The sequence below is a fragment of the Camelus bactrianus genome, chromosome 12 (assembly GCF_048773025.1).
Source record: "Camelus bactrianus isolate YW-2024 breed Bactrian camel chromosome 12, ASM4877302v1, whole genome shotgun sequence".
Lineage (NCBI taxonomy): Eukaryota > Metazoa > Chordata > Mammalia > Artiodactyla > Camelidae > Camelus > Camelus bactrianus.
This window is the reverse complement of record NC_133550.1, coordinates 6,704,983-6,729,044: the sequence shown is the minus strand read 5'-3', so window position 1 is coordinate 6,729,044 and position 24,062 is coordinate 6,704,983. Positions and strand designations below refer to the sequence as shown.

The 24,062-nt window shown below is 58.4% G+C and overlaps 2 protein-coding genes across 2 annotated transcripts; one reads left to right on the top strand and one right to left on the bottom strand.

Annotated features, from left to right (window-relative positions):
- The first annotated feature begins 814 nt into the window (after positions 1–814).
- On the top strand, positions 815–21,107 carry LOC105076393 (integrin alpha-7). Its single transcript, XM_074374568.1, is given in 31 exon segments — positions 815–2,324; positions 6,606–6,739; positions 6,832–6,911; positions 7,997–8,252; positions 8,743–8,874; positions 9,149–9,268; positions 10,113–10,320; positions 10,451–10,535; positions 10,537–10,645; positions 11,003–11,091; positions 11,210–11,337; positions 11,508–11,603; positions 11,763–11,824; positions 11,945–12,114; positions 12,537–12,686; positions 13,302–13,417; positions 13,953–14,145; positions 14,228–14,278; positions 14,280–14,309; positions 14,416–14,436; positions 14,439–14,497; positions 14,637–14,677; positions 14,680–14,710; positions 14,844–14,946; positions 15,454–15,630; positions 15,814–15,942; positions 17,751–17,862; positions 18,072–18,172; positions 18,261–18,333; positions 18,336–18,385; positions 20,404–21,107. Coding segments are annotated over 31 exon segments (3,543 nt in total). The 5' UTR covers positions 815–2,118; the 3' UTR covers positions 20,635–21,107.
- On the bottom strand, positions 21,065–23,947 carry LOC105081437 (thiol methyltransferase 1B). The gene is given in 3 exon segments (XM_074374567.1): positions 21,065–21,708; positions 21,710–21,825; positions 22,922–23,947. Coding segments are annotated over 3 exon segments (732 nt in total). The 5' UTR covers positions 23,420–23,947; the 3' UTR covers positions 21,065–21,590.
- Between the last annotated feature and the right edge of the window lie 115 nt (positions 23,948–24,062).

Here is a 24,062-nt window from a genome sequence, read left to right as displayed (position 1 = left end):
GAGGTGACTTCTCAAATATTTGGGCAGAGGAGGTCAGAAGCAGATTCTTGACATCTGATTTCAGGCTCCGATTTAGCAGGAGCTGCTGGAGTGGAGATGGAGGGAGGCAGAAGCTGCAGGTGCAGACAGAGAAGAAGGCAGCTGGGGCTCTGAAGGCATTTTGAGCCCGGTTGGATGTTTGGGCTGAGAGTCCAGAGTTTCGGGTTCTATCCTGATTTCGCTCCTCTGCATTATCATATCGGCTCTTCTGTGTTGTCTGGGCTCTGAGATAGGAAAGGGATGGAGAGGGCGTATCTGGATGATGATAAAAGTAGGATCTCGGGGTCAGCCTGCTGTATCACCTTCATAGCACCTTTGTAGAGGTGTGCCAGTCCCCTGGAGGCCTGCAGGGGGAGTGTTGCAAAAATGGAGACCCAAACCTTCAAATGTATAGTAACTTACCCAGGGCAAGGACTGTCCCAGGGCCAGCAGAGTGAGAGCCTATTTGTTTGTTTGTTTGTTATTTTAGTATAATCCTGGACAAAGAAGTAAGAGAGTCAAAGGGAATATGGAAAGAAGAATTAGGGAAAACACGTATGGGAGCTTTTAAGAAAGGGGGAAAAGAGAGAATCTTAAGAATATGAGAGTGTTTGAGGGGTGGAGAAAACATTAGAGACACTGGGAAATAGTCTAGAAAGATTCCAAGTGACACAGACGAGACAGGGGACAAAGACAGAGCTGGGGATGAGACAAAACCAGAGAGTGAGAGAGAGAAGGGAAAGATGGACAGATGGATATACTCAAGACCAACAGCTGGTAAGAAAGAGAACTAGGAAGGGGAGGAGGGAGCAAGTGAGGTTCCAGTTGTGCCAAGTTATTTCCTATCTCCCTTCCCGGCCCCATTTCTGGATTGGAGTTATAAATAGCAGAGTTGGAAAATGTCCTCTCTCCCTTTGCCTTTGTCTCAGCCTGGGGGGTGGGGGGAGGAGACGCAGAGGGACAGGTCTGCCGATCCCTGCAGACATCCCTGGAAAGCCCCAGCCAGCCCCTGCCCAGGACTCTGCCCCCTCCGATCCCTTCCCCTTTTGAGGGTGGGAAATGTACCCTGGGAAGGGTCTGGAATCTGGAGGCACCCTTCCCTGTCCTCCGTCTCTAGGGTCCAGTCTCTCATCTTCCCCCTTCTTTGACAGCCCCTCCTCCCCCCGACTTAATTTCCTCTTCCTGGATCAGTCTTTTCCTTGTTTTCTCCTTTCATTCTGCCCTTGTTGATCGAACTCTTGCCCTTCTTTCTCCATCTCTTTTCTCTTTCTGTTTTCTTTCTTGTTGCCTCCTTTGCTCCCCTCTCCAGGCCTGCTCAGTTTTACTCTTTTTGTGCCTGTCTTTTCCTCTGTTCCCCTGAAGCATCTCGACGTGGTTAGCACGGCCGTTGCCACCCACTGCCGGGCTCTGAGGGGTGGATGGAATGGGATGGGAGAGGGTGTGACTCGAACAGCAGAAGAGGTGCTCTGTGTGTCCACGGGGAGAAGGGAGCATTAAGGCACCACACCGGACTCAGGCCCGAGACCACCACCCTTTCATCACCTCTCTTTCTGTCTGCATCTGTCTTCCCACACTGGCCTTTAGCCTCATCCACTTCTCATCTCTCCCCTCTCTCTTTCTCTTTTTTGGCCCCTTTCTATCCAAATTTCTACGCCCCCCTCCACCCCCCGCCTCTTGCACCACTCGCAGGCTTGAGCAAGAGTGGGAGGAAGGGGAGACCGCTGACGCTGACGGGGGCGGTGCCGAAGCTGAGGTGGAGCTGGGGGGCGGGGGGAGCGAGGTCCCACCAAGAGCTGCCGTTCTGGGCATCCCTCAAGGGCTCCCGGCGGCCTCCACGTGCCGCGGCACCAAAGGGCGGGGTGAGGACGGCACTTGTGGGAGCGGAGGCGGGAGCCCGAGTGGACGCCGGGCTGCTGCTGCTGCAGCAGGCGTCTTGCCAGTGCTGGGGCTGCGGAGTGGCAGGAGCGGGGTGATGAGGCGATAGATTGGGAGACCCCCCCTGAAGGATTAGCGAGACTCGGAGACCAGAGACTCGCCCTGGAACACGTGGGGCTCTGGGCGAGAGCGCGCGGGGGTCGCACCATAGCCGGGACTCGCTCCATGGCCGGGACTCCGGGCCGCGATCCTTGGGGGGCCCCTAGAATTTGTTACCTTCTCGGCTCCCTGCTCGCTGGACTGCTCTCCCCAGGGGCTGTAGCTTTCAATCTGGACGTGATGGGCGCCCTGCGCAAGGAGGGCGGGCTGGGGAGCCTCTTCGGCTTCTCTGTGGCTCTGCGTGGGCAGTTGCAGCCCCGACCCCAGAGCTGGTGAGTCACCGCACCCGCCCAGAATACCCGTGCCCGAGCCACAGTCACCCCACCCCCCTGCCCCATCTCTCAATCTTCCAACCCCACCAAGACTCAGACTGACCACAGGTATCCGATACCCCAGCCTAGAGCTTTGTCTCGTCTGTCTTGGGTCTGAGACCCAGGGTCTTGCTTTGGGGATGGGTTTGAGAGCAAGGTTCTTGTCTTGGCCAGGAGCCACCTCCTTTTGCCTTTCACCCCACTTGCATCCTCCTTCCAGTCCCAGGGCCTGTGGCTCCCCTCCTTCAGGGGACTGAACTTCCCCAGGAAGGGAGATTGAGCATTTTGCCTCTGCTTAGGGCAGAAGAGCGAAAGGACAGAGGTTGAAGGTGCCATGGGAGGGATGGAGGGTAGACTCCATAAATATCTTCTTGCCAGAGTAGTGCCATGGGGTGGGATGAGAGCAGCAGCACACTGGGAGGCCAGGGGAGACCTGCTGCTTCTGTGGCTCAAGACCACGGGGAAGGCTGGGAGGAGAGGCTCGGAAGACCTGGGGGCGGGGGTGGTCTGGCAATCTGTACTAGGTGGTTTGGTGATCGAGAGTGGCAGAGAACAGAGCCCCCCAGAGCTGTAGCAGCAGCGGCAGCAGCAGTGAGGGGGACCCAGGAAGGATGCTGGCCAGGCGGTTCCCTCTTCTCCTCCTCAGGAAATTTCCAGTTCCAGGAATCTCAGCAGTGGGGGAAGGCGGGGAGGAGTGAGGGGCAGAGGACAATTCTGGTTAGTTTCTGATCAGTTTGGGACCCGGGGGAGGACACAGTTGTGTGTGGGGCCTGTGACTGTCATGCTTCTTGTGCAGTTGGCTCCTGCTCTGGTGTGCCATGTGAAAAAGAGGCAGGAAGGGGAAGAAAGCTTCCCACCCCTTCCCGCCAGGGGCGGGGGGCTTTTCTCTCCTAGGTCAGACCCTAAGCCACACTAAGTGTCCATTACTGGGATCAGTGCTACCCACTGGGACTCTCTTCTCCCCACTGCTGTTGCCCTGGGGGCAGAGGGTAGGGCCCAGAGCTCATTTCCCTTGCCTTGTTCAGGGAGGAGGGGCTAGTTCTGATCTTTCTTCTTCCATTTCCTTTGTCATTAGGGAGCAGGGTCAGTGGTCCCCCAAACTTTGGGAGTGATAGAAAGCTACTGACTTCATCTCTTCTTCAGCCTTCTCTCTGCTTCCTCCCTCATCTCTGTCTCCCTCCCTTCACCTCTCTCCCCGCATCTGCCAGAGTTCCAGGACTGGAGGCCTTTGTAGGACATGCTGAACTCTGAGCTATTTCCAGGCAAATTCTAGGTTATTTTTAATAGCTTGGTCTCTTGTCATTTCCCCTTCATCTCTGAAGGTGGCCCCTGATTCTGTCTCCCAGAGCCAAGCCTGGGGCATTCCCAGAGGGGCCTGACCCCCTCACCCTGCTCTTGCTCCAGCAGGGGGCACTCCGCTATCTGGTGGCACATGAGAGGCCAGGTGGGTACCTTGCTAAGTCCCCCCGGCTTTGGAGTTGCAGTTCACTTGCCCCAGCATTTGCTGATTGAAAGACCTCACCTATTTTGATGTATTTCGATCTGGCCCCGAGATGAGACTTTGAAGTTTAACCTTCTTTGCGCTGTGGTTTCAGCCTCATTTATTTCCATCAACTGTAAAATGGAGATGAACAATAGTATGACCATATAGAGTTGTGGGCATTGAAAGAGTTCTTAATATATGGAAAATGCTGGGAATAGCACAGGCCTGTAGTGGGCGCTGTGACAGTGCTGGTACTTTTATTCTTGTGTAGTGATCCACGGAGCTGGAGAGTAGCTTTAGTGCCTTACAGAGAGCCCCGATCCAACGGCTTGGCTAGAGTACCCCCTGGGCTGAGCCAACCTTCCAGGCCGAGCACCCTCCCCAGAGGGCCACCTAGACTGAGAGCCAGAGAGGGCTGGATTGGATTGGAGGCTGGAGTGTGTGGGGAGGTGAGAGGTACCGAGGTAGTGGGCTACTCCTTCGCCTCCACTAAGCCAGGTTCCCAAGGAGTCCCTTGCTCCCAGCTTCCAGCATGTCTCTGTCTTTCTCTCTGCAGTGGCTGCAGCTGTGGCTACTGTTCTGTCCAGAGGCCTGGGGTGGCTGAGGACCATGGGATGAAGTCAGGAAGGAGTGTGTGGCAGGGGCAGAGGTGGAGGGACTGGAGTGGCTGCATGTGGGAACTCTTGTTCCAGGAGGCATGGTCTGTTCTCTTCTCCACTGCGTGGGGCTGGGCATAGCTATGCACTCAGCTTCTTTCCTCCAGGTGGATCCCCCAGCCCGACCCCAGCTCGTGATCTCCAGGGGAGTTGTGAGCACTGAGCACTGGTTGTTCGCTTCTCCTGGTACTTAGTTATGCACAGACCAGCTGAGGCATTGGTTGCCTCCGTGAGCCTACATAATGTGCGGGTTCAGTGAACACATCCGGACACCTCCTAGGGGGCAAGTGCAAAGATGAATAAGACAGCCCCGGTCCTCCAAGGGGTCACCATTCCTGTGTGTGGAGGTGAGGCACCGCAGACTTGTCCAAAGGTTGGCTATGCCACTCAGTTTGTTTTTCTGCTCAGGGTACCGTCCTCTCCCCATCTCCGTCTCCCTTTTCTGGAGGTGGCGAGTCATTGAGTGGTGGAAAAGACACGGGTATTGGAGTTAGGCAGATGTGGGTTTGAATTCTAGCATACTACTAATGTCTCTGGGCAAGTTTCCTCATCTGAAAGACAGGAGAAGAATCCTCACAGAGGACTGTTGTGAAGGTTAAATGAGCTGGTGAAGGTAACCTGCCTGGCCTGGTGCCCGGCACCCAGTAGAGAGTCTGTTTATTTTTTTAATCGAAGTATAGTCAGTTTACAATGTCGTGTCAATTTCTGGTCAGTAGAGAGTCTAATACGTTAGTTCCTCATATCCCTGGCATCTAGCCTAGGGCTGGGTCTGACCGTAGTACGTGCTGACTAAATATTACTTCCTTGTCTCATCAGTGCCTGACACAGGGCTCGGCAGGTGATAGATTCTCAATAAATTGTTGTTAATCAGTGCCCAGTGTCTGCTCTCTTCCCTTGCACTTCCCACCCCCTCCTCTCTCTTGACACTGGCTCTGACATGGGATGACAGCTGCGAAGAGAAAGGAGTTGTGGGAAGGGAGAATGGCTCTGTGCCCCATCAGAACTGGCATGGTGCCCTGCGAATGCCTGTCTGCAATATTGCCCTGCACAGCTTCAGGCCTTGGCTGTCAGCAAGGGAGACGGAGGAAAAGAGTGTAGGAGAGAGGCCTTGGGGTTTGCTCTGCTGCCGCTTTGAGTCTCTCCCTCTGCGAAGAGAGGATCCTTGTAGCCAGCTAGGTGCCTGTCACCTTGCCTCACTCTCTCCTTCACTCCTGGTCCAGGGGTTCAGCCCTAGGGGACCCAGGCAGCCTCCATTCCCAGCACAGTCCTTCCCTGGGGAAGAAGCCTTGGCTGTGATCATGGAAAATTGTCCTGCCAAGAAAGTTGTATCTGGGAAAGCATCCGAGGGGGAGGTAGGAGAGAAGACTGGGTGGGGGCAGGGTGGGTGGGAGAAGTGGGGAAAATCATGGACGTGGGGAGGAGAAGGGAGGATGGGGAAGGGGATTCAGGATGTGCGGGGAGAATGGGCAGGAATGGAGGCACTTGCCCCTACCTCCATACCAGCCGGAATGACCGACAGAATCCTGGGCCGGCAGGATTGCTGGTGGTGGGTGGGTCCTTGATGGGCCCCCGATGATGGGGTGGGGGAGGCAGAGCCATTTCTAGTCTCTTGCTTGGCTTCCAAAGCTGGTTCCTAGGCCACCTTATGGTGCCAGTCTGGGCTCCTGTTACTTTTGCTCCCAGCATTCTTGGCATTTCTGGGAAGGTTTCAACTGACCCATGGCTGAGGAGGGCAGAGCTTGGGGATGGGGCCAGGGAGTGGGTAGGGAAGGCCTGGTCAGAATCAGGTGTTGGGAACAGGCGGTTCTTTCAAACTAGCAGTGCTGGCCAGGCTGCTTGAGTTGGGGTGTGTGTGTGTGTGCGCGCGCGCGCATGCGTGTGTGTGAACTATGTATGTGGTCTCTCATCCAGGTAGTATGTGTGTACGGAAAGTGATGGTTGCATGGCCAAGTGTACTAATTTGCCCTTACCAGGACATGGGAAAACTGACTTTAGGCCCTTTTCCTGAGTCCTCCAACACTCTGGCTGGTACCAAGGAGCTGGGCCTGGGCAGCTCTGGGGAGGTGAAGGGCTCCAGCCACTAACTCCTGCCCCATCGCGCAGGCTGCTGGCGGGCGCTCCCCAGGCTCTGGCTCTGCCTGGGCAGCAGGTGAATCGCACCAGAGGACTCTTTGCCTACCCCCTGAGCCTGGAAGAGACTGACTGCTCCAGGGTGGACATCGACCGGGGAGATGAGGGCCTTGTGGGGGTCGGGTGGGGGGAAGCACATGACGGGGGGAGGGGAGGCCCCTCCACTCCCTTCCCCTAATTCCCCGTGTCCTGCCTCTAGCGGATGTGCAGAAGGAGAGTAAGGAGAACCAGTGGTTGGGAGTCAGTGTTCAGAGCCAGGGGCCTGGGGGCAAGATTGTTGTGAGTACCACATTTTTTTTCACTTTTAATATTTACCATTTTTATTGAAAAAAGTCACAAAAGTTAATTTTTAAAAAGAGGGAAAAATAATTTGACTCTGTAATAGTAATATAATTGCGGTGAGTACATCTTCTGACTGTATGCAAGGGTGGTGTGTGTGTGTGAGTGTATATCTGTGTGTGTGTAGTGTGTATATACACAGATGTGCTTACAGAACTCAGGTTGGCCATATGGTGTGATGGTCTGGTTCCCAGGACCTCAGGGAGATATAAAAAAGCATAAGACACAGTTCCTGTCCTTAGAAATTTAAAAACATCTATCTGTTCATTCAGCCACTCATTTGTCAAACTCAGGTGTTGTGCTAGTTGCTGAGAGAGGACAGGTGAACACAGGGAAAAGCCTGGCCCGTGCCTCAGCTACCCTGCTGCCTAGCTGCAGAGATTCTCATTCTCTCTTTTTCTGTGTCTGTTTCTCTCTTTCTCTGTGTCATCGCTAACACGCACAAACACAGTAATACAAGTCACTGCGGGGCAGGATGTGGTTAACGTTAAGTGAGTGGTACAGTCCCCAGTCTATGAAAGTCTGAGGGAGGAGAGGAGAGAAAAGACTCCTGCAGGTGGGGGTGGTTTGAGCCAGGATTTCAAGAATAAGCAATGCTTGGAGAGTGGAGAGGGAAGGGAGCTCTTTGCAGATGAGGTGATGGCACTTGGGAAGGGGTAGAGGCAGGACCAAGCTGGGCACGTTGGGGATTGTCCCGTATGGCGGGATCAAGGAGGCACGAGTTCTGTGTGCTGGCTTCGCTGTGCTGTGGGCGCCCGGGCAGAACGTGGAGCAAGGGCTTCTCCCTCCAGGGCCGGGAAGCGGGTGCAGAGAGGGTAGGATGGGGGTTCTGTATATACCTGCCTAACACTGGCTGGGCAGTGGTACCCAAGTGATGCTGGCAGAGGAGTGTGTGGATGTGTGTGCACCTACACAGATGCACGTGTGCACACAAACCAGTGTCTGCCAAACATGTACATGTATGCATGTGGGTCAAGTAGGTCCCCAGCCCATGCAGTAGAATGACGGCTCCTTTCCTCGCACAGACCTGTGCACACCGATACGAGTCGCGGCAGCGAGTGGACCAGATCCTGGAGACAAGGGATGTGATTGGTCGCTGCTTTGTGCTAAGCCAAGACCTGGCCATCCATGATGAGCTGGATGGTGGGGAGTGGAAGTTCTGTGAGGGGCGCCCGCAGGGCCACGAACAGTTTGGGTTCTGCCAGCAGGGCACGGCCGCTGCCTTCTCTGCAGACAGCCACTACCTCCTCTTTGGAGCCCCGGGAACTTATAACTGGAAGAGTGAGTCACACCTGGGGGAGGGGAGAAGGGAACCAAAATGTCCCAGTACCTCAGAGAGGGGACTGGGGGCAGCACGTGGCCAAGCATGCCCACAAGTTCACTGCCACGCCTCCCACCACCGTCATGCCAGTGTACACACATACACGAATGGGGCTATCTCCACTCCTTCGAATGGCTGAGTGTTCTGCAACAGGCTGGCACGAGTCCCCACATCCACCGCTGGGCACCTGCCCAGCCGGGGCGCGCATGCTCCAACACACCAGCCCACCCTTCATCACTCCCATTCCCATCTCTGCACGCTGCCGCTGGCCAGGCTGACACTCGGTGAGTGTGATGCCAAGTCTGGGGGACCCCAGGCAGCTTGGGCCGGGGAGGGGGTGGAGACAGGGCTGGAAAGGAGAGGAGGGGCTTCCCTGGGGGCCTGTCTAACAGCCGGCCTGGGGGTGCACCTCACTTCCTGCCCCGGGCACTAACAGATCTGTCCTTGCAGGCACGGCCAGGGTGGAGCTCTGTGCACAGGGCTCAGCGGACCTGGCACATCTGGACGACGGGCCCTACGAGGCGGGGGGTGAGAAGGAGCAGGACCCCCGCCTCATCCCGGTCCCTGCCAACAGCTACTTCGGTAGGGACCCCTCCCCGGCCCAGAGCTGCTCTAACCCTCTGTTCCTCTCTCTCTCATCCTCCCTCTCCACGCTCCCATCCTTCTGTCTCTGTCTCTGTCTCTCTGTCTGATTCTTATCTCTCTGGTCTCTTTGTCTCTCTCATGTTCTTTCTCCACTTCTTCCTCTTCTACCTCCTCCTCGCCTTTCCGTCTGCCTCGGTCTCTCCACTCTGTGGCCTCTTCCCCGGATGTCCCTCCCTGGTGTCTCCCCCCACCCCCACCCCATCCTCCGCAGGGTTGCTCTTTGTGACCAACATTGATAGCTCAGACCCTGACCAGCTGGTGTATAAAACTTTGGACCCTGCTGACCGGCTCCCAGGACCAGCCGGAGACTTGGCCCTGAATAGCTACTTAGGTTTGTAAGCGCCCCTCCACGTCCTCCTGGGCCCTGGGGGCTTGGCCTGGCCTCCCCTCCTCTCCTGCCCTGCCCCCCAACAGCACACTTTCAGGGAAATACCCAATGGGCCCAACTTACAGAGAAGAGCTGAGCCCAGTAACCAGGACGGAGGAGAAGAGGCCCCAGGGGTGACAGCCTAGGGGGCTGTGACCGGGGTCTCTGGAGGAAGGTCCAGGTGGGTGGGACTGTCCCGGGAAGGAAGGAAGCTAGACCTCTGGGGGCCTTCCTCTGAGGGAGGGATGGTGGGCACGTGTGGAGACAGGTCCAGCTGTGTTGGTAAGTCCCTCTCATTGTCTCATCTGCATCCCTCTGCAGAAGAGGAGGAAATGAGGCCCGGGAGATGTTTGGGTGAATCAAGTTCTCCCCTACTCCCCCATGTCTCCCCCCTCCCATCCATGTGAAGACTTTCTCTCCCTGCGTGGATGGTGGGAATTGGGGGCAAGGAAGGTGCATTGGATGGAATGGGGACCTCCTGGGTGTGCAGAGGGGAGAGCAGTTCCCTGGGAATCGTATGGGAGGCAACCTGCCCTAGCTCCTGCCAGTGCCACAGCCCCCCACCCAGCTCCTTGGCCTTCTCAGTGGCCTTTCTCCCTCCTCCCCAGTCCTTGAGGCCGACCTCACCGCAACCCTTGTGCCAGCCCCCAGTATCTGGGTGGGGAGGGCTGCCAGGCCTCCAGAAGGGAGGAGGAGTGGTGCAGCCGTGGTGGGGATACCTTGGCAGGTGCCTTCCACCTATTGGCTCCGACCTGCTCGGAGAGGGGCAGGGTGGGGGGGCGCTTACTAGTGGGTCGCCCCCGCTCAGGTTTCTCCATTGACTCGGGGAAGGCGCTGATGCGAGCAGAGGAGCTGAGCTTTGTGGCAGCGGCCCCTCGTGCCAACCACAAGGGTGCTGTGGTCATTCTGCGCAAAGACAGTGCCAGCCGCCTGGTGCCCGAAGTTACACTGTCTGGGGAGCGCCTGGCCTCTGGCTTTGGCTACTCACTGGCTGTGGCTGATCTCAACAATGATGGGTGAGAGAGGGCCGAGGGAAGTGGAGCCTGGGGGAGGCTGGGTCCGGGAAGGGTGAGGGGCCTCTGGCCTTTCCTCCTGACTCCCCAGGCTGGGGAGGACTCCACACTGGCTGTCTTCCTCTCTCCGTAGCTGGACAGACCCGGTAGTGGGTGCCCCCTACTTCTTTGAGCTCCAAGAAGAGTTGGGGGGTGCCGTGTATGTGTATATGAACCAGGGGGGGTCACTGGGCTGGGGTCTCCCCTCTCCGGCTCTGCGGCTCCCCCGACTCCATGTTTGGGATCAGCCTGGCTGTCTTGGGGGACCTCAACCAAGACGGCTTCCCAGGTGTGACTGGGACCGGGAGAGGCTCAGGGGAGGGAGGGGGCAGGGCAGGGGTGGGGAAGTACCTCTGAGGTCAAGAGGAAGGTCCTCTGAGGGCCCAGGGAGGGGAGCAGCCTAGGCTCACACCTGGGCAGCTTTGTGACCTTGGGCAGGTGCCCTTTCTGAGCTAGCGTTACCTGCAGAGAGTAGCTGAGAGGACTGAACGTGATGCGTGTAAGGCGCCCAGGACTTGGTAGCCGCTCAGCAAGATAGGGAAGACAGGACATGGAGCTGAGTGACTGAGGGAAAGCTGGGGCTGGACCTTGTGCCTCTCCGCCCCCTGCCCCCCCAGGTCTGATTGCCTTTTTCCTGCTCCCGCAGACATCGCCGTGGGGGCTCCCTTCGATGGGGATGGGAAAGTCTTCATCTACCACGGGAGCAGCCTGGGGCTTGTCGTCACAGCTTCCCAGGTGAGGGCAGTGGCGGGACCAGGAACGGGCGTGGGTGGGACGGGCGACGGGGCAGCAGCGGCAGGGGAGGCAGAGGCCCGGGGGTGGTGGGTGGGAGGCCGACGGTCTGGCCCCGCAGGTGCTGGAGGGCGAGGCCATGGGCATAAAGAGCTTTGGCTACTCCCTGTCGGGCGGCCTGGACGTGGATGGGAACCATTACCCGGACCTGCTGGTGGGCTCCCTGGCCGACACGGCCGTGCTCTTCAGGTGAGCCCTCCTTCTGCTCTGCCCTCTTTCTCCCCGAGGCCCGGAGCACCCCCCCCCCCCCCCATCCTCCCTGCCCCGGGCCAGCTCTGCTGCTGGAGAGTCCACCGGCTCCCCGCTTTCCCAGCCTCAAGTTCTCATGCCTCCTGTGCCCTCCACTCCCCATTCCCCAGGGCCAGGCCCGTCCTCCACGTCTCCCACGAGGTCTCTATCCTTCCGAGAACCATCGACCTAGAACAGCCCAACTGTGCCGGCGGCCACTCAGTCTGGTGAGGTGGGATCCCAGGGGAGGGCGGAGGGGAGCACCCAGGGCCCAGTCCTGCACCTCTAGCTCCCTTTCTCTGCCCAGTTTGGGGCTGGGGCTGGGGCAGGAGTGTGCAGGGTCGGGGTGGGACCTTGGCCTGTCAGCCTCGCCTTTGTCCCCGCAGCATGGACCTAAGGGTCTGTTTCAGCTACGTCGCATCGCCCAGCAGCTACAGCCCTGTTGTGGGTGAGTGAGGCCCCTCCACCCCCACCCCACTGGGTTTCCCAGTGCGTCCCCCGAGGTGGAGGAAGGGCCGACTGGAGCCGTTCCCCAGCTCACTGGCTCCTCCTCTCCCACCTGCCACAGCCCTGGATTACATGTTAGATGGGGACACAGACCGCAGGCTCCGGGGCCAGGTCCCCCTTGTGATCTTCCTGAGCCGTGGCCTGGATGACCCTAAGCACCAGGCCTCAGGCACCATGTGGCTGAAACGCCAGCGTGACGGAGTCTGTGGTGACACCACGCTCCAGCTTCAGGTGCATGCTGCCCCCTTGGCCCCTGAGGGTCACTCTCACATCCTTTTTCTTCCTGCTTTCCTCTCAGCTTCTTCCCTAACACACGCACACCTCATTCTAAGATCTCGACCTTGGGGAAGGCTCCCTTTTGGGCTGACCACCCCCACCCCCCAACCGCTGCCTTCTTGCGTCTCCTGTTAAGCTCTGTCCTCCCTGGAGATGGTGACAGCAGGTTGTGTCTTCACGTCTGGTTCTCAAAGCCCTGCTCTCCTCCCTTCACCCCAGTCGCTCTCCCTCCTCCTTGCCCAGTTCTCCACCTCTCTCCTTCACCTCCCTGAGCCTCTTTCCGAATTTCCGGATCTGTCTCAGGTCTGGCTGGGGCTTTGGGCAGGGCTGGGGCTGGGGGTTGTTCTTGTATCCACGTCCGTCTTTTCTCTTCCCAGGAGAATGTCAAAGACAAGCTTCGGGCCATTGCGGTGACCCTGTCCTATAGTCTCCCGACCCCCCGGCTCCGGCGACAGGCTCCTGGCCAGGGGCTGCCCCCAGCGGCCCCCATCCTCAATGCCTACCCGCCCAGCACCCAGTGGACGGAGGTGAGCCTGGGTTCCAGCTTAGCCCAGGAAGAGGAGCCGTGGCCCCTCGCCAGTGACACGCACTCACAGCGCGTGAGACCCTTTCACCGGTTACCCCGGTATCTCCTCCTGTTTCTAGATGCTGTAACAGGGGGGACCCCAGATGAAACCTGGCCCATGTGACCATGAGTTGCTAGTCGGAGGGGCAGGCAGGCACTCAGGGGCGCAGGGGTGTGGGGCTCTGCCGTCTTCAGATGTGGTCTCCAAGGCCACCTCTATCCCAGCCTGCTGGAGGGGAGCGTGGAGCTCCTTGCATGGGTTTCACGGCCGGTCTGGCAGTGGCGCTCTTCGCTTCGCGTTCTAAGTCTGGGGCTCAGTTACACAGGAGAAAGGCCGAGGAAATATGGCCTTGCTCTGGACTAGCCTGCTAGCCTCTACTGCGACATCGTAATTCTCCCATCATTTTGCTGATGAGGCCCCAGCTCAGAGTGGTTGAGTGACCAGCTCGATATCACACAGCTGGGAAGCCACAGGTCTTCGAGTTGAACACAGGCTATTTACCCCTGTGATCCTCTACCCCACCTAGGCAAGGCACATTCACCCCCTAGTAATGACCCTCCTCGAATCTCTCCTCAGATCCACTTCCTGAAGCAAGGCTGTGGGGAAGATAAGATCTGTCAGAGCAACCTGCGGCTGGTCCACGCCCGTTTCTGCACCTGCATCAGTGACACCGAGTTTCAGCCTCTGCCCATGTGAGGCGGAGCAAGGGAGCAGGCGGGGTGGGAAGGCAAGAGCTCCAGGATCGGAAGGAAGTCCCCTCAGGAGCGCCAGTCTGCAGGGAGAAAGCGGAAGGCTGGGGGGGACCTGCTGATAATTCAGAAGTTTGCAGATGGGGGCAGTGGTGGACCCACAGGGGCTCCCCTGGCAAGGAATGACAGGCCTTCACTATATATATACATATATATATATATACAAACATACAGTTCACATATCATATATCTCTCTTTTTAGTCTTCACGACCCTGTGAGATAGGAATTCTTGTAAGTCCCACTTTATAAATGGAAAATGGAGGCCTAGAGAGGTTAGGTTACTTGCCCAAGGTCAGTTAGTGGTGGAGCTGGGACCAGAATGGAGGTCCCCTGACTCCAAGTCGTGATTCGCCTAAGTCTGAGATTTGGGAGACCCAGGCGGGAGGAGAGGGGGCATGCCCTGGGGGAAGGAGGCAGGAGAGGGGGAGGCCGGGGGAGGTGTTCAGATCTTCGAGTGAGTGGGATCTGACCCTCCAGGGATGCGGATGGGACGACAGCCCTGTTTGCACTGAGTGGGCAGCCAGTCATCGGCCTGGAGCTGAAGGTCACCAATCTGCCCTCGGACCCAGCCCAGCCCCAGGCCGATGGGGATGACGCTCACGAGGCCCAGCTCCTTGTCACCCTCCCTGCCTCTCTGCACTACTCAGGAGTCCGGGCCCTGGACTCTGTGGTGAGGACCTGGGCAGGGTAGGCGTGGGGTGTTCAGGGGCTCCAGCAACCCAAGCTGACCTCTCCTTCTCTCCCCACTCCAGGAGAAGCCACTGTGCCTGTCCAATGGCAATGCCTCCCACGTTGAGTGTGAGCTTGGGGAACCCCATGAAGAGAGGCGCCCAGGTTGGCACATCTGCCCTTGTCCCTATCAAAGTGGCTCTCTATCCCCCGATCCTTCCTCAAGCCCCTCGCCCTTCTGGACTCTCATCCTGCTCCGTCCTTGGTCCAGGTCACCTTCTACCTCATCCTTATAGCACCTCAGGGATCACCATTGAGACCGCAGAGCTAGAGGTGGAGCTGCTGTTAGCCACGTAAGGCTGGTGGGGCCAGGGTGGGTGATGGTGGGGGAAGTTGGCTGGAAGTCCACCTAGAAGGGGCTTCACTGTCCTCATCTGACCCCTTGGGGTGGTGTCTGTGCCTGCTGCCCACGCCCGCCCTGCCACACGCCAGGATCAGCGAGCAGGAGCTGCGTCCAGTCTCTGCCCGAGCTCGTGCTTCATCGAGCTGTCGCTGTCCATCACGGGGTAAGCCCTGCCCAGGGGGGCACCGCCGCCAGAGGGGTGGGCACTGCTACTCCCAAACCCAAGCCTGGGCTCTCCCTCACCCTCCATCAGGCCCCAGGCCTCCTGAGCCCCCGTTTTGACCCCTCCTCACCAGGGTGGCCATTCCCCAGCAGCTCTTCTTCTCTGGCGTGGTGCGGGGTGAGAGTGCCATGCGGTCTGAGCGGGATGTGGGCAGCAAGGTCAAGTACGAGGTCACGGTGAGTGTCCTGGTGAGGCCCCTCCTTGGCACAGAGGAGGGGCTGAGGTCTGCCCCAGGAGCTGTGGCTCTTCTCCCATATGGCCGCATGGTGGTCTAGCGAGTTCGAGGCCTCGCTCAGCTCCTGGGCCTTGGCTGTGGGCAGGTGTTTGTGCTGGGGCCTCAGTTGGCCATTTCCTGCTCAGCCCTGGCCGGCCGTCTCACCTGCTGGTCTGGGGGGCCCATGAGGGCCCAGGGCAGCTGCTCTGCCTAGGGCCTCAGCTGGGGGCTGGGGACTCGGGGGCAGGGCTGCTGTCTCTCTCTCGGACTCTGCCCTGGTGCGGCTGGGGCCTTCCCACACCCCTAGTGGCATCTCTAGGTTTTCCTGGGCTTGGGGCGGGCAGAGACTGGCGCCTGGATCTAGGATCCTGAGTCTTTGTCAAGACTCTGCTCTCTGAGGCCTCCCCACAGCCTGCGTGCTCTCCATCCCCAGGGATTTAGTGGCCTTCATGCTCGCCTGTGCCCACAGGTCTCCAACCACGGCCAGTCACTCAACACCCTGGGCTCTGCCTTCCTCAACATCATGTGGCCCCATGAGATTGCCAATGGGAAATGGCTGCTGTACCCCATGCGGGTGGAGCTGGAGGGCGGGCAGGGGCCCGGGCAGAAGGGGCTCTGTTCCCCCAGGCCCAACGCCCTCTACCTGGTGAGGCTTAGGCTGGGTGGGCGGGGCTGCTGAATTGGGGTGGGGGGTAGACTTGGGGAAGGACGCTGTGGGCTGGGGGTGTGTGGATAGGTGGGGGGCCAGGAGGAAGGTGGTGGGTAGGAGATGCCATCTCAGGACTGCTGCATTTGGAGGGACCCTCACTGGGCCCCCTCCCCACCTCAGGATGTGGACAGCAGGGACAGGAGGCGGCGGGAGCTGGGGCAGCCGGAGCAGCCCGAGCCTCGTGAGCAGCCGGAGCCCAGCACGTCCTGGTGGCCAGTGTCCTCTGCTGAGAAGAAAAACGTCATCCTGGTGTGGGCAGGGCAAACTTGGTGCAGCCAGGATGGGGGAGGGGGCGCGTGGTATGATAGAGGAAGCGGGTGGTGGGGAGGGAATGGTGCGTCAGGACGGTGGGTGGCGCGTGGGGAGGTGCGATGGTCTGACAGCTGGGCAAGTTGGCAGGACAGTGCACAACACGCCTGTGAGGCAGCTGCGGACGCCAAAGTCCCACCCCTCCACGCTCGCCAGGTGCTTACTCCAGGGCAGGCGCTTACCTATAGCCTTTTCATCTTGTGGATGAAAGATCACGGTTTATAGAGGTGGGATGGTCTTAGCCACCTCTGAGATCTGTTTATTGTTCTTTTGAATTCTTTTTCGACAAAAAGTCAATTTGCATAAGGAAACCTGCTTGATTTTCACAATGTCAAGGACGCTTTAGGTTTTTGACAGTTCTAGTAATTAAACTGATGGTATATTCACGTGATTTATTGTCTCTCCTTTTTGAGCAGTGTTGCCCCCCTTCTCCTACTTGTGTCACCTAGCTTTGTTCCACAGGCAGACTTACTGAGCAGATTAGCGCATGCTCTGTGCTGTCCCTTGTAGGGCGATGCTGGCAGGGAGAGTGAGCAGGGGACATAGGTCAGCGGGGTACTTGGTCTGGTGGCAAGGGGGTGAATCCCAGGTGCGGAAGGAAGGGCAATAGAGACAAGAAGAGTCAAAGAGGCCTTTGCAGGGGGAGGTAAGCGGCAGGGCCAGCTCTGGTGTCAGCTGTCTGGGAGGGAGTTCCACTGCCACACCCCATCCCTCTCGGGGCTTCCTCAGCGTCCCTGCTCCCCTGAGAGCATGACCTGAAGCAAACGAAGGCACCTCAGGGATAGTAAGAGCTTGTGTCATCGCTGTTTCCCTGATATGTGGCTAGTCCTGGCCTTCCCCATGTGACTGGTTTCCTCGGAAAGCCCTCCCTTTCTGATAAGAACTTTGAAATGGATTCTTTTACTAAAAATGGCATTTAGACAAATTGACCAAGGATTCTTGAATTGCTCAAAAGTGGCAAAATAAAGGATGACGTAAAGAATTCAAACACTGTCAAAGCCAGTCTTCTGTATACGAAGTGTGATAAATAGAACATTAATCTTAGAAAAATGGGCCATTAGGTGGGATTGGGCCAAATGGATTTAAGTCAGGCCTGGAAGGAGCAGGGCCTAAGTCCGCTGCCCCCCAGCGGCTCTGGGGCAGCCTCATCCTCCTTCAGTGAGTTTGGGCTTAGCAGAGGAATGCGGCTTTGCCCACTCTGGACCTGGGTTCAAATATCTGCTCCACCTCTTAGCAGCTTTGTTAGCTGTGTGACCTGAGGGAGGTCACCTGGCTTCTTTGAACTTGAATTTCCTAGTTTGAAAGATGGAGATGATGGTAATATGCACATTGCAGGACAGTAGCACATTTAAATGGGGCAAGTACCTCGCAGATAGTAGATGCTCAGTAAATGGGACCGTCATTAGGTAGCAGAAGCGGCACCTGGGGAAGCGACTCTGCCTGTTGCTGTCCTCCCTGCTCCCCATGCATCTTAATGCCGAATAGCCCAGATTTGGGGTAGGCTGCTGTTTTGGACCAAGGGTTAATTTGGGAAGACTTCCTGGAGGAAGGGGGTTTGAAGCCAAGTAAGGAAAATGGGATAGATATTGAATGAGGAGCCAAGGGAAAGGGGGGCTCAGGGAGGGATGGAGGGAAGGCTCTGGGCAGACTCAGTGTCTGTGTGAGCATGACTGTGAGGGTGCTGGGCCCTGAGCAGCTCAGTGGGGTGGGGCCACGCGGCTCAGAGCCTCGCCTGTCCTGGTCCCCAGGACTGCACCCGGGGCACGGCCAACTGCATGGTGTTCAGCTGCCCTCTCTACAGTTTTGACCGCGCTGCTGTGCTGCACGTCTGGGGCCACCTCTGGAACAGCACCTTCCTAGGAGGTGAGAGCACGGCCGGGGCACCGGGCTGGGCGTCCTCTTCCCCAACAGCCCCTTGGGGACTCACTTCTCCTCCCACCTCCTCTGTGTCCAAATGCAGCACACTCAGCCCAAGACAGGCGGAAACACCCTCTTCCATTTACAGCTTCAGAAGCTGGGGGAGGGGGACCTTAGGCATTTAGGAGGAGGATCTCCTTCCCTGCTCCCTTAGGAGTACTCAGCTGTGAAGTCCCTGGAGGTGATCGTTCGAGCCAACATCACCGTGAAGTCCTCCATCAAGAACCTGCTGCTCAGAGACGTCTCCACGGTGGTGAGCTGCAGGGCTGGGGAGGAGGGGCCGGGGCATCTCTTCTCTCCTGATGCTCCAGCCCTCGTTCTGCGAACCCCTCCCTCCCCAGATCCCAGTGATGGTATACTTGGACCCCGTGGCGGTGGTGGCAGAAGGAGTCCCCTGGTGGGTCATCCTCCTGGCTTCCTGGCCGGGCTGCTGGTGTTGGCGCTACTGGTGTTGCTCATGTGGAAGGTGAGGCTTGGGGAGGGGGAGGCCGGCGGGGGCTGGGCTCCTTGTCAGGCAGGTGGCCTCTCCAGGTGTGGTTCTCTCACCCACACTCCCATTTCTTCAGCAGATCTGCACTGAGCCCTTACCCTGCACGTACCAGGGACCCTGTCGGGACCTGGACGGTTCGGAGATAAGGCAGGTGCAGACCTCGTTGTCAAGAGGTTTTATAGTCTCGTGGGGGAGGGGAGCCTGTGGTCAAGGACAAGGCAGAGGTACTAAGTCAGGAGAGTGCAGGGGGAGTTCAAAGGGGGAGAGCTTGAGAGCCGGGGGCCCGGAGCTGGGCCTTAGCAGGTGGGGTAGCAGGGTCTGGATGTGGGGAGGTGAATGGGTGGGTCTGTGCCTTTCAAAAGGACCATGGGAGGCAAAGCCATGGAGGCAGGGAAATGTGGGCTGATTTTACTAGAGCATGGCAAGTAAGGCTGGGAAGGAAGCTGTGGCCAAGGGAGCCAACCAGTGTGGAGAACTGCCTCCAGGGAACTGTCTCCAGGACCGAACTCGGAACCTGCGCATACCAGGCTCCACCGGGAACCGTGCTTGTACACAGAGTGTAGCCAGAACCACGTTTGCATCTGGGGCTCCACTGAGAGCACATACGAGCACATGTCCGTACAGTCACACCCGTCACCTGCGGTCATCCCCTGAACCATATGCTACATTTGCGGAACCATGCGCGCCCTTGGGCTTTATGGGGAACTGCCCCTCCCCTCCTCCCTGGGACCATAGACCAAGCACACGCTCTGGCAAATGTGAGTCATCAGTGGACCAGGCCTCTGGGCGTCCAGGCTGTTGGGAACCTTGCCAACTCTTTTTAGGGGAGATTGATGCCTGGGAGAAACTGGCTCTCTGCTCCCTGCTTGCATGGAAGGGGGACCAAGCAGAAATGGGGGCCCCCATCTTTCTCCAGTCTTCCCATCCTCCTCCTCTTCTGCTCCCCTCCTCCCTTACATCCCAGTGTGGCTTCTTCCATCGGAGCAGCCAGAGCTCATCTTTTCCCACCATCACCGGGCCCGTCTGGCTGTGCAGCCCTCGGCCATGGAAGCCGGGGGTCCGGGGACTGTGGGGTAATTGTGTGTGAGCATGTGTGTGTGTAGATATGTGTGTGCGTGTGTGGGGATGTATGTGTGTGAGTGTGAGAAACTCCCAGTAGTCACGGGACCAGGAATGTGCAGGGTGAAGAAATGAGATTGCACAGGGGCGTGAGTTCTAGGAGCTGGGGTGGGAGGGACTTACCAGGGTGAGGTCATGAGGGGGCGTATACACAGCCGGGGGCACGCACCAGGGTTGGGTGGGCTCCTGGGCTGTGAGCATGTGGGAGTACAGGGAGGTGCCGTGCTTGTCCTCTGGGGGCATGAGTGTGCAGGCCGTCGTGCAAGGAGGTGCCGTGCAGTCTGAGCATGTAGGAGTCTTGGGCCGTCCTGAGTGTGAGCAGTCCTGAGCGTGAGTGTGCAAGGGGCACGTTTCCATCTTGGTGTGGAAGGGCCAGCATGTTCATGACTCAGGGAGGGGCCAGCCCGAGGGGGGTGCTCCCAGCGCACGAGCACACAGGCTTGAAGAGGAATTATTCCGGAGCTTCCACGGGTCTTGGAAGCCATGTTTTCCCTCCGAACTCGTTTGTGTTCCTGGGGATGCTATTGGGCCTCTTAAAAGCTTGGGAGGGCGTGGGAACCTTTGGGGTCAGCAGTCCTGATGTTCTACCTTCAAGCCCCTCTTGCAGGTGCCAAGGGAGATGTCCTTGGTCCTGCACCTCAGGTCCCCTCCTGGTCTTTCTCTTGCTGTGAATGAGGACCTGGGGACCCAGCATGGATGGTGGCTCTTGTGGGGGCTGCTTGCTGCGCTGGCTGCCGCCCAGCCTGTCTCCTTCCTGCTGCCGTTGGTCCTTTCTGTCCCAGGGACCTTGGAGGCAGGCAGCTGGCTGTACTGAGCATCTGCCCCAGGGACCTCAGCCCCGCAGGCTCCTCACGTCTGGCCTGGTGTCCTTCCAGATGGGATTCTTCAAGCGAGTGCGGTACCCTGAAGCCGCCGTGCCCCAGTACCACGCGGTGAAGATCCTGCGGGAAGACCGGCAGCAGTTCAAGGAGGAGAAGACGGGCACGATCCTGAGGAACAACTGGGGCAGCCCCTGGCGGGAGGGCCCCGACGCGCACCCCATCCTGGCTGGGGATGGGCAGCCCGAGCTGGGCCCCGATGGCCACCCTGTGCCAAGCACTGCCTAGCCTCCTTTGTCCCAGCTGGCCCGTGGGCCCCCGCCACCCCTTCCCCAGAGACGGCTCCTGCGGGTGAAGAGGCGGGACCCGGTTGCTGGTGTCCCATCAGGATTTGGCAGGATCTGTTTCCACAGGGCACAGACCTCTCCCCCCATGAGGACCACCCCCCAAACTTCCCCTTAGGATGCTGTTAGGTGAGAGGGGAAATCAGGGATGGGTCATGGGGGGGTGAGGAGGGCAGCGATGTTCTGATGCAAAAGTGGGGAAGGGGACCCTACTCCTTCCCTCTCCCATTCACCCTGTATAACGGAACCCCAAGTACCTGACTCCCCAAAAGTGCCTTAAGCCCAGAGGGTGGGGAGGAGGTTATGTCGCTGACTCAGGGGCTCTTCCCTCCCTAGCTTCCCCTCTCCTCTGACCTTAGTTTGTCACATCAATCTAGCAGATTTTGTCTGTATATTAAAAAATATTTGAGTACAAAACCTGGCTCCTTTACTGAGTCCGGCCACCTCCTGCCCAGGGTCTGCAGGAGAGGGCAGATTTTCTCTGCACTCACACAGCTCAGGACAAAGGTGGTGATGGGAGGGAGTGCTGGGGGCCTGGCACAGACACATGTATCATGACTTGTGTGACCAGGTCCTGGGGCACTTGAGTGTGGTCTCAGAAAGAGGAAAGGGCAGCTGTCCTGGGGTGGTTGGGCAAAAACTGGGAGACCCAATCCAGGAATTTGCAGCTAGGGGTACGGCAGGGTGTAACTGCTCCCTCCCCGCGGTCAGGGGAGCAATAGCGCTTTTCCACTGAAGAGGGAAGGGTTGGAGAGTCCCCTGGCAGAGGTGGGGGGGAGGGGTGGTGGTGGGGGAGGGGTGGTGGGGGGATGGCTTCTCTCTGCACAGATCCTCTCAGGAGAAGGCAGACTCAGCAGATGGGTGGGATCATTCCGACCGCAGGCAGGATTTGGGGAAGGCTTACTTCACAGCCTTCCCCGTGATGTGCGGCCCAACAGGCAGCCACTTTAAGGGAGGGGGCTGGCGTTCCATTTGGAGTTCGGAGAACTGGGCACTTTCCAGATCCTTCCAGGTCTCTGGTGAGGCAGCAGCCATCCCCGATGTGTTTCCAGGTGGGCTTTGCAACTTGCTGCCACAGGAAGGCCCAGCTCCCACGCGGCTCAGCCACGTGCTCCCAGAAAAAGAACAATCCTCCCTGGGAGAGAAGAGCGTGTCACTCACCTGCTCCACCCACCGCCTGCCTCTAACCTCACCTCCGTCCTGCCGGCCACGCCTGCCCGAAACCTCTTGGTGAAGAGGGAGGTGCTGGTCTTCAAGTTCGGGGAGCAAACCGTCCTGCTCCGTGACACCTCCTGCGCCCCGGCTCCGGCTGCCCGCCCAGAGCGTGTGACGAGCCTCCCGTGACTGACTGGGGACGACTGGTGAGACATTCTCAAAGGACGGCCAGAAGGACAGCATAACCGTGGGCAGACAGACGGGCAGGCGGAGAACCAGACAGAAGGGCAGGCGTAGAACCAGTATCCAGAGATCTCACTGGATACAGAGATGCTCGCCCAGAGCCCCCTCCCGAGAGCCAGACACACGTGTCCTGGACATCTCAGCCAGCATTTCGGGGAAAACTTGCACTGGGCTTCTGATTAAACTGGGGTTCCTCCAGCTCTTCGCTCCTCGCTGTGCCTTCCCTAGGTGATCTCATACTCCTCTGTGCTTGGAATTTACCAGCTAAAGCTGGTGACTTCCAAATCTGTATCTCCAGGCTCACTCTTTTTCTGACTTCCAAATCTGGACTTCCAACTACCTCTGGGTTCTGTCTGCCTCCATGGCACCTCAGACCTAAAGAGTTCAAAGCAGGTTTCTCCTATCTTGCAAAAGGCATTTCCCTCTACCTTCCCTCACTCCCTCCATCAGCTGCTCATGCCAAAAACCTGGAAACCGTCCTAAACTCCTTTCTCTCCACACCCAGTTCCCAATCTTACTGGGATTCTACTGCCCCTAATATCTCTACCTGGAACATTGTCAGTTGCCCCACTCCCTCCAGCCCCTGCTTAATCCCTGGGATCTCAATGTAAACATCCCACCCCTAGGTGTCCTCCCCTCTTCCCCGACTTCCCTGGGTGGCTCTCTTGTGGGCTTCCACATCCAGCCCTGGTCATGTTTCCTGCTCACCAGCAGATGGGGATGGACGGGTGTCAGATGCACTAGTTCACGAGATTCCCTGTCCTGGGTGCCCCGGACACTGGGGTGGCCAATGCTACGTTTGCTGCCCCTTACCCATACCCTTCCCTGCTGACCGGCCTCAGCACTCTGTGGACCTCCTGCAGGACCTTCCTTGGGCTCTGCACTGAGCAGAGCACCAAGGTGCAGACCACCACATCCGTGGAGCCATCGGCCAGCTGCTTCATGTCCTTCCTGAAAGCCACCACAAACCGTTCATACTCGAGATGTCTATTCTCGTCCATACTTTTTGTCAGGAACTTCTCAAAGTTGGGGTTCGGGTCCAGGCAGGTGATCCTGCAGCCAGATGGGTAGAACTGGAAGTTGGCACCAGTGCCGCAGCCCAGCTCCAGCAGGGCCACCTTGCCCGAGGCCCCCGCAAGCCCCTTTATCTGGCTGAAGAGCTCCCGCTTCTTGCCCTCCATCTTCCGGTTGGTCTTGGCCGCCAGCACGGCCATCAGGTAGGGGAAATAGCTCTTGCACAGGGGCTCCCAGAAGCCCAGCAGAGCCATGATGTGCAGGGGCAGGGTCAAGAGCAGCACCAGCATCTGCAGGAGCCGGACCAGGGCGTCCATGGCAGCCTGGCTGGGAGCAGCGCTTCCCTGGCGCCCGGCCTTTCCGCGCTGCCCGGCCACTGCAGATGCGCGTCTCTTCTTGCCCCGCGGTAGGACTTTGCTCCCTGTCTCCTACTTGGCAGTTTCCTCCTCGCCGGGTGGAGTGGATCTGTGAAATCCCTCCAGAGGGCACAGGTCCCAAGCCCCCACAAGCTCTTCAGCAGATTTTATGGGAGGCGAAGGAACAGGTGGCGCCAGTGTGTCCTGAGTTCGGGGCGCTCTGCCCAGTTGAAGAGGATGGTGTGTGCTGACCATCTCAGAAGGGAGAGAAGGGGGAGGGGGGCTATGTCTCTGATCACAGTTTGCAGGGGCCAAATGCCCAGCAGAGCTGACTCACGCCAGCCCGCCCTGGCCTGATTCGGTCCTCAGGTTCTGCTCGGTTTATGCAAGCTGGAAGTTCTGGTTGGGTGCCACTGGCACCCCCAGGGCTTTGTAAACGGTAGCCTGCCTCTGCCCCAGATACAAGCCAAACACAGAGAAGAATGTGTCTTAACCAGGGGGTGGGGGTGGGAGGGATGGGGGTGGAAGGGTAGGGGTGTGGGGGTGGGGGGGTTGTCACAGAACTTTTCTGCTGGGCTGCGGCACAGGGGCCACTCGGGCTCCA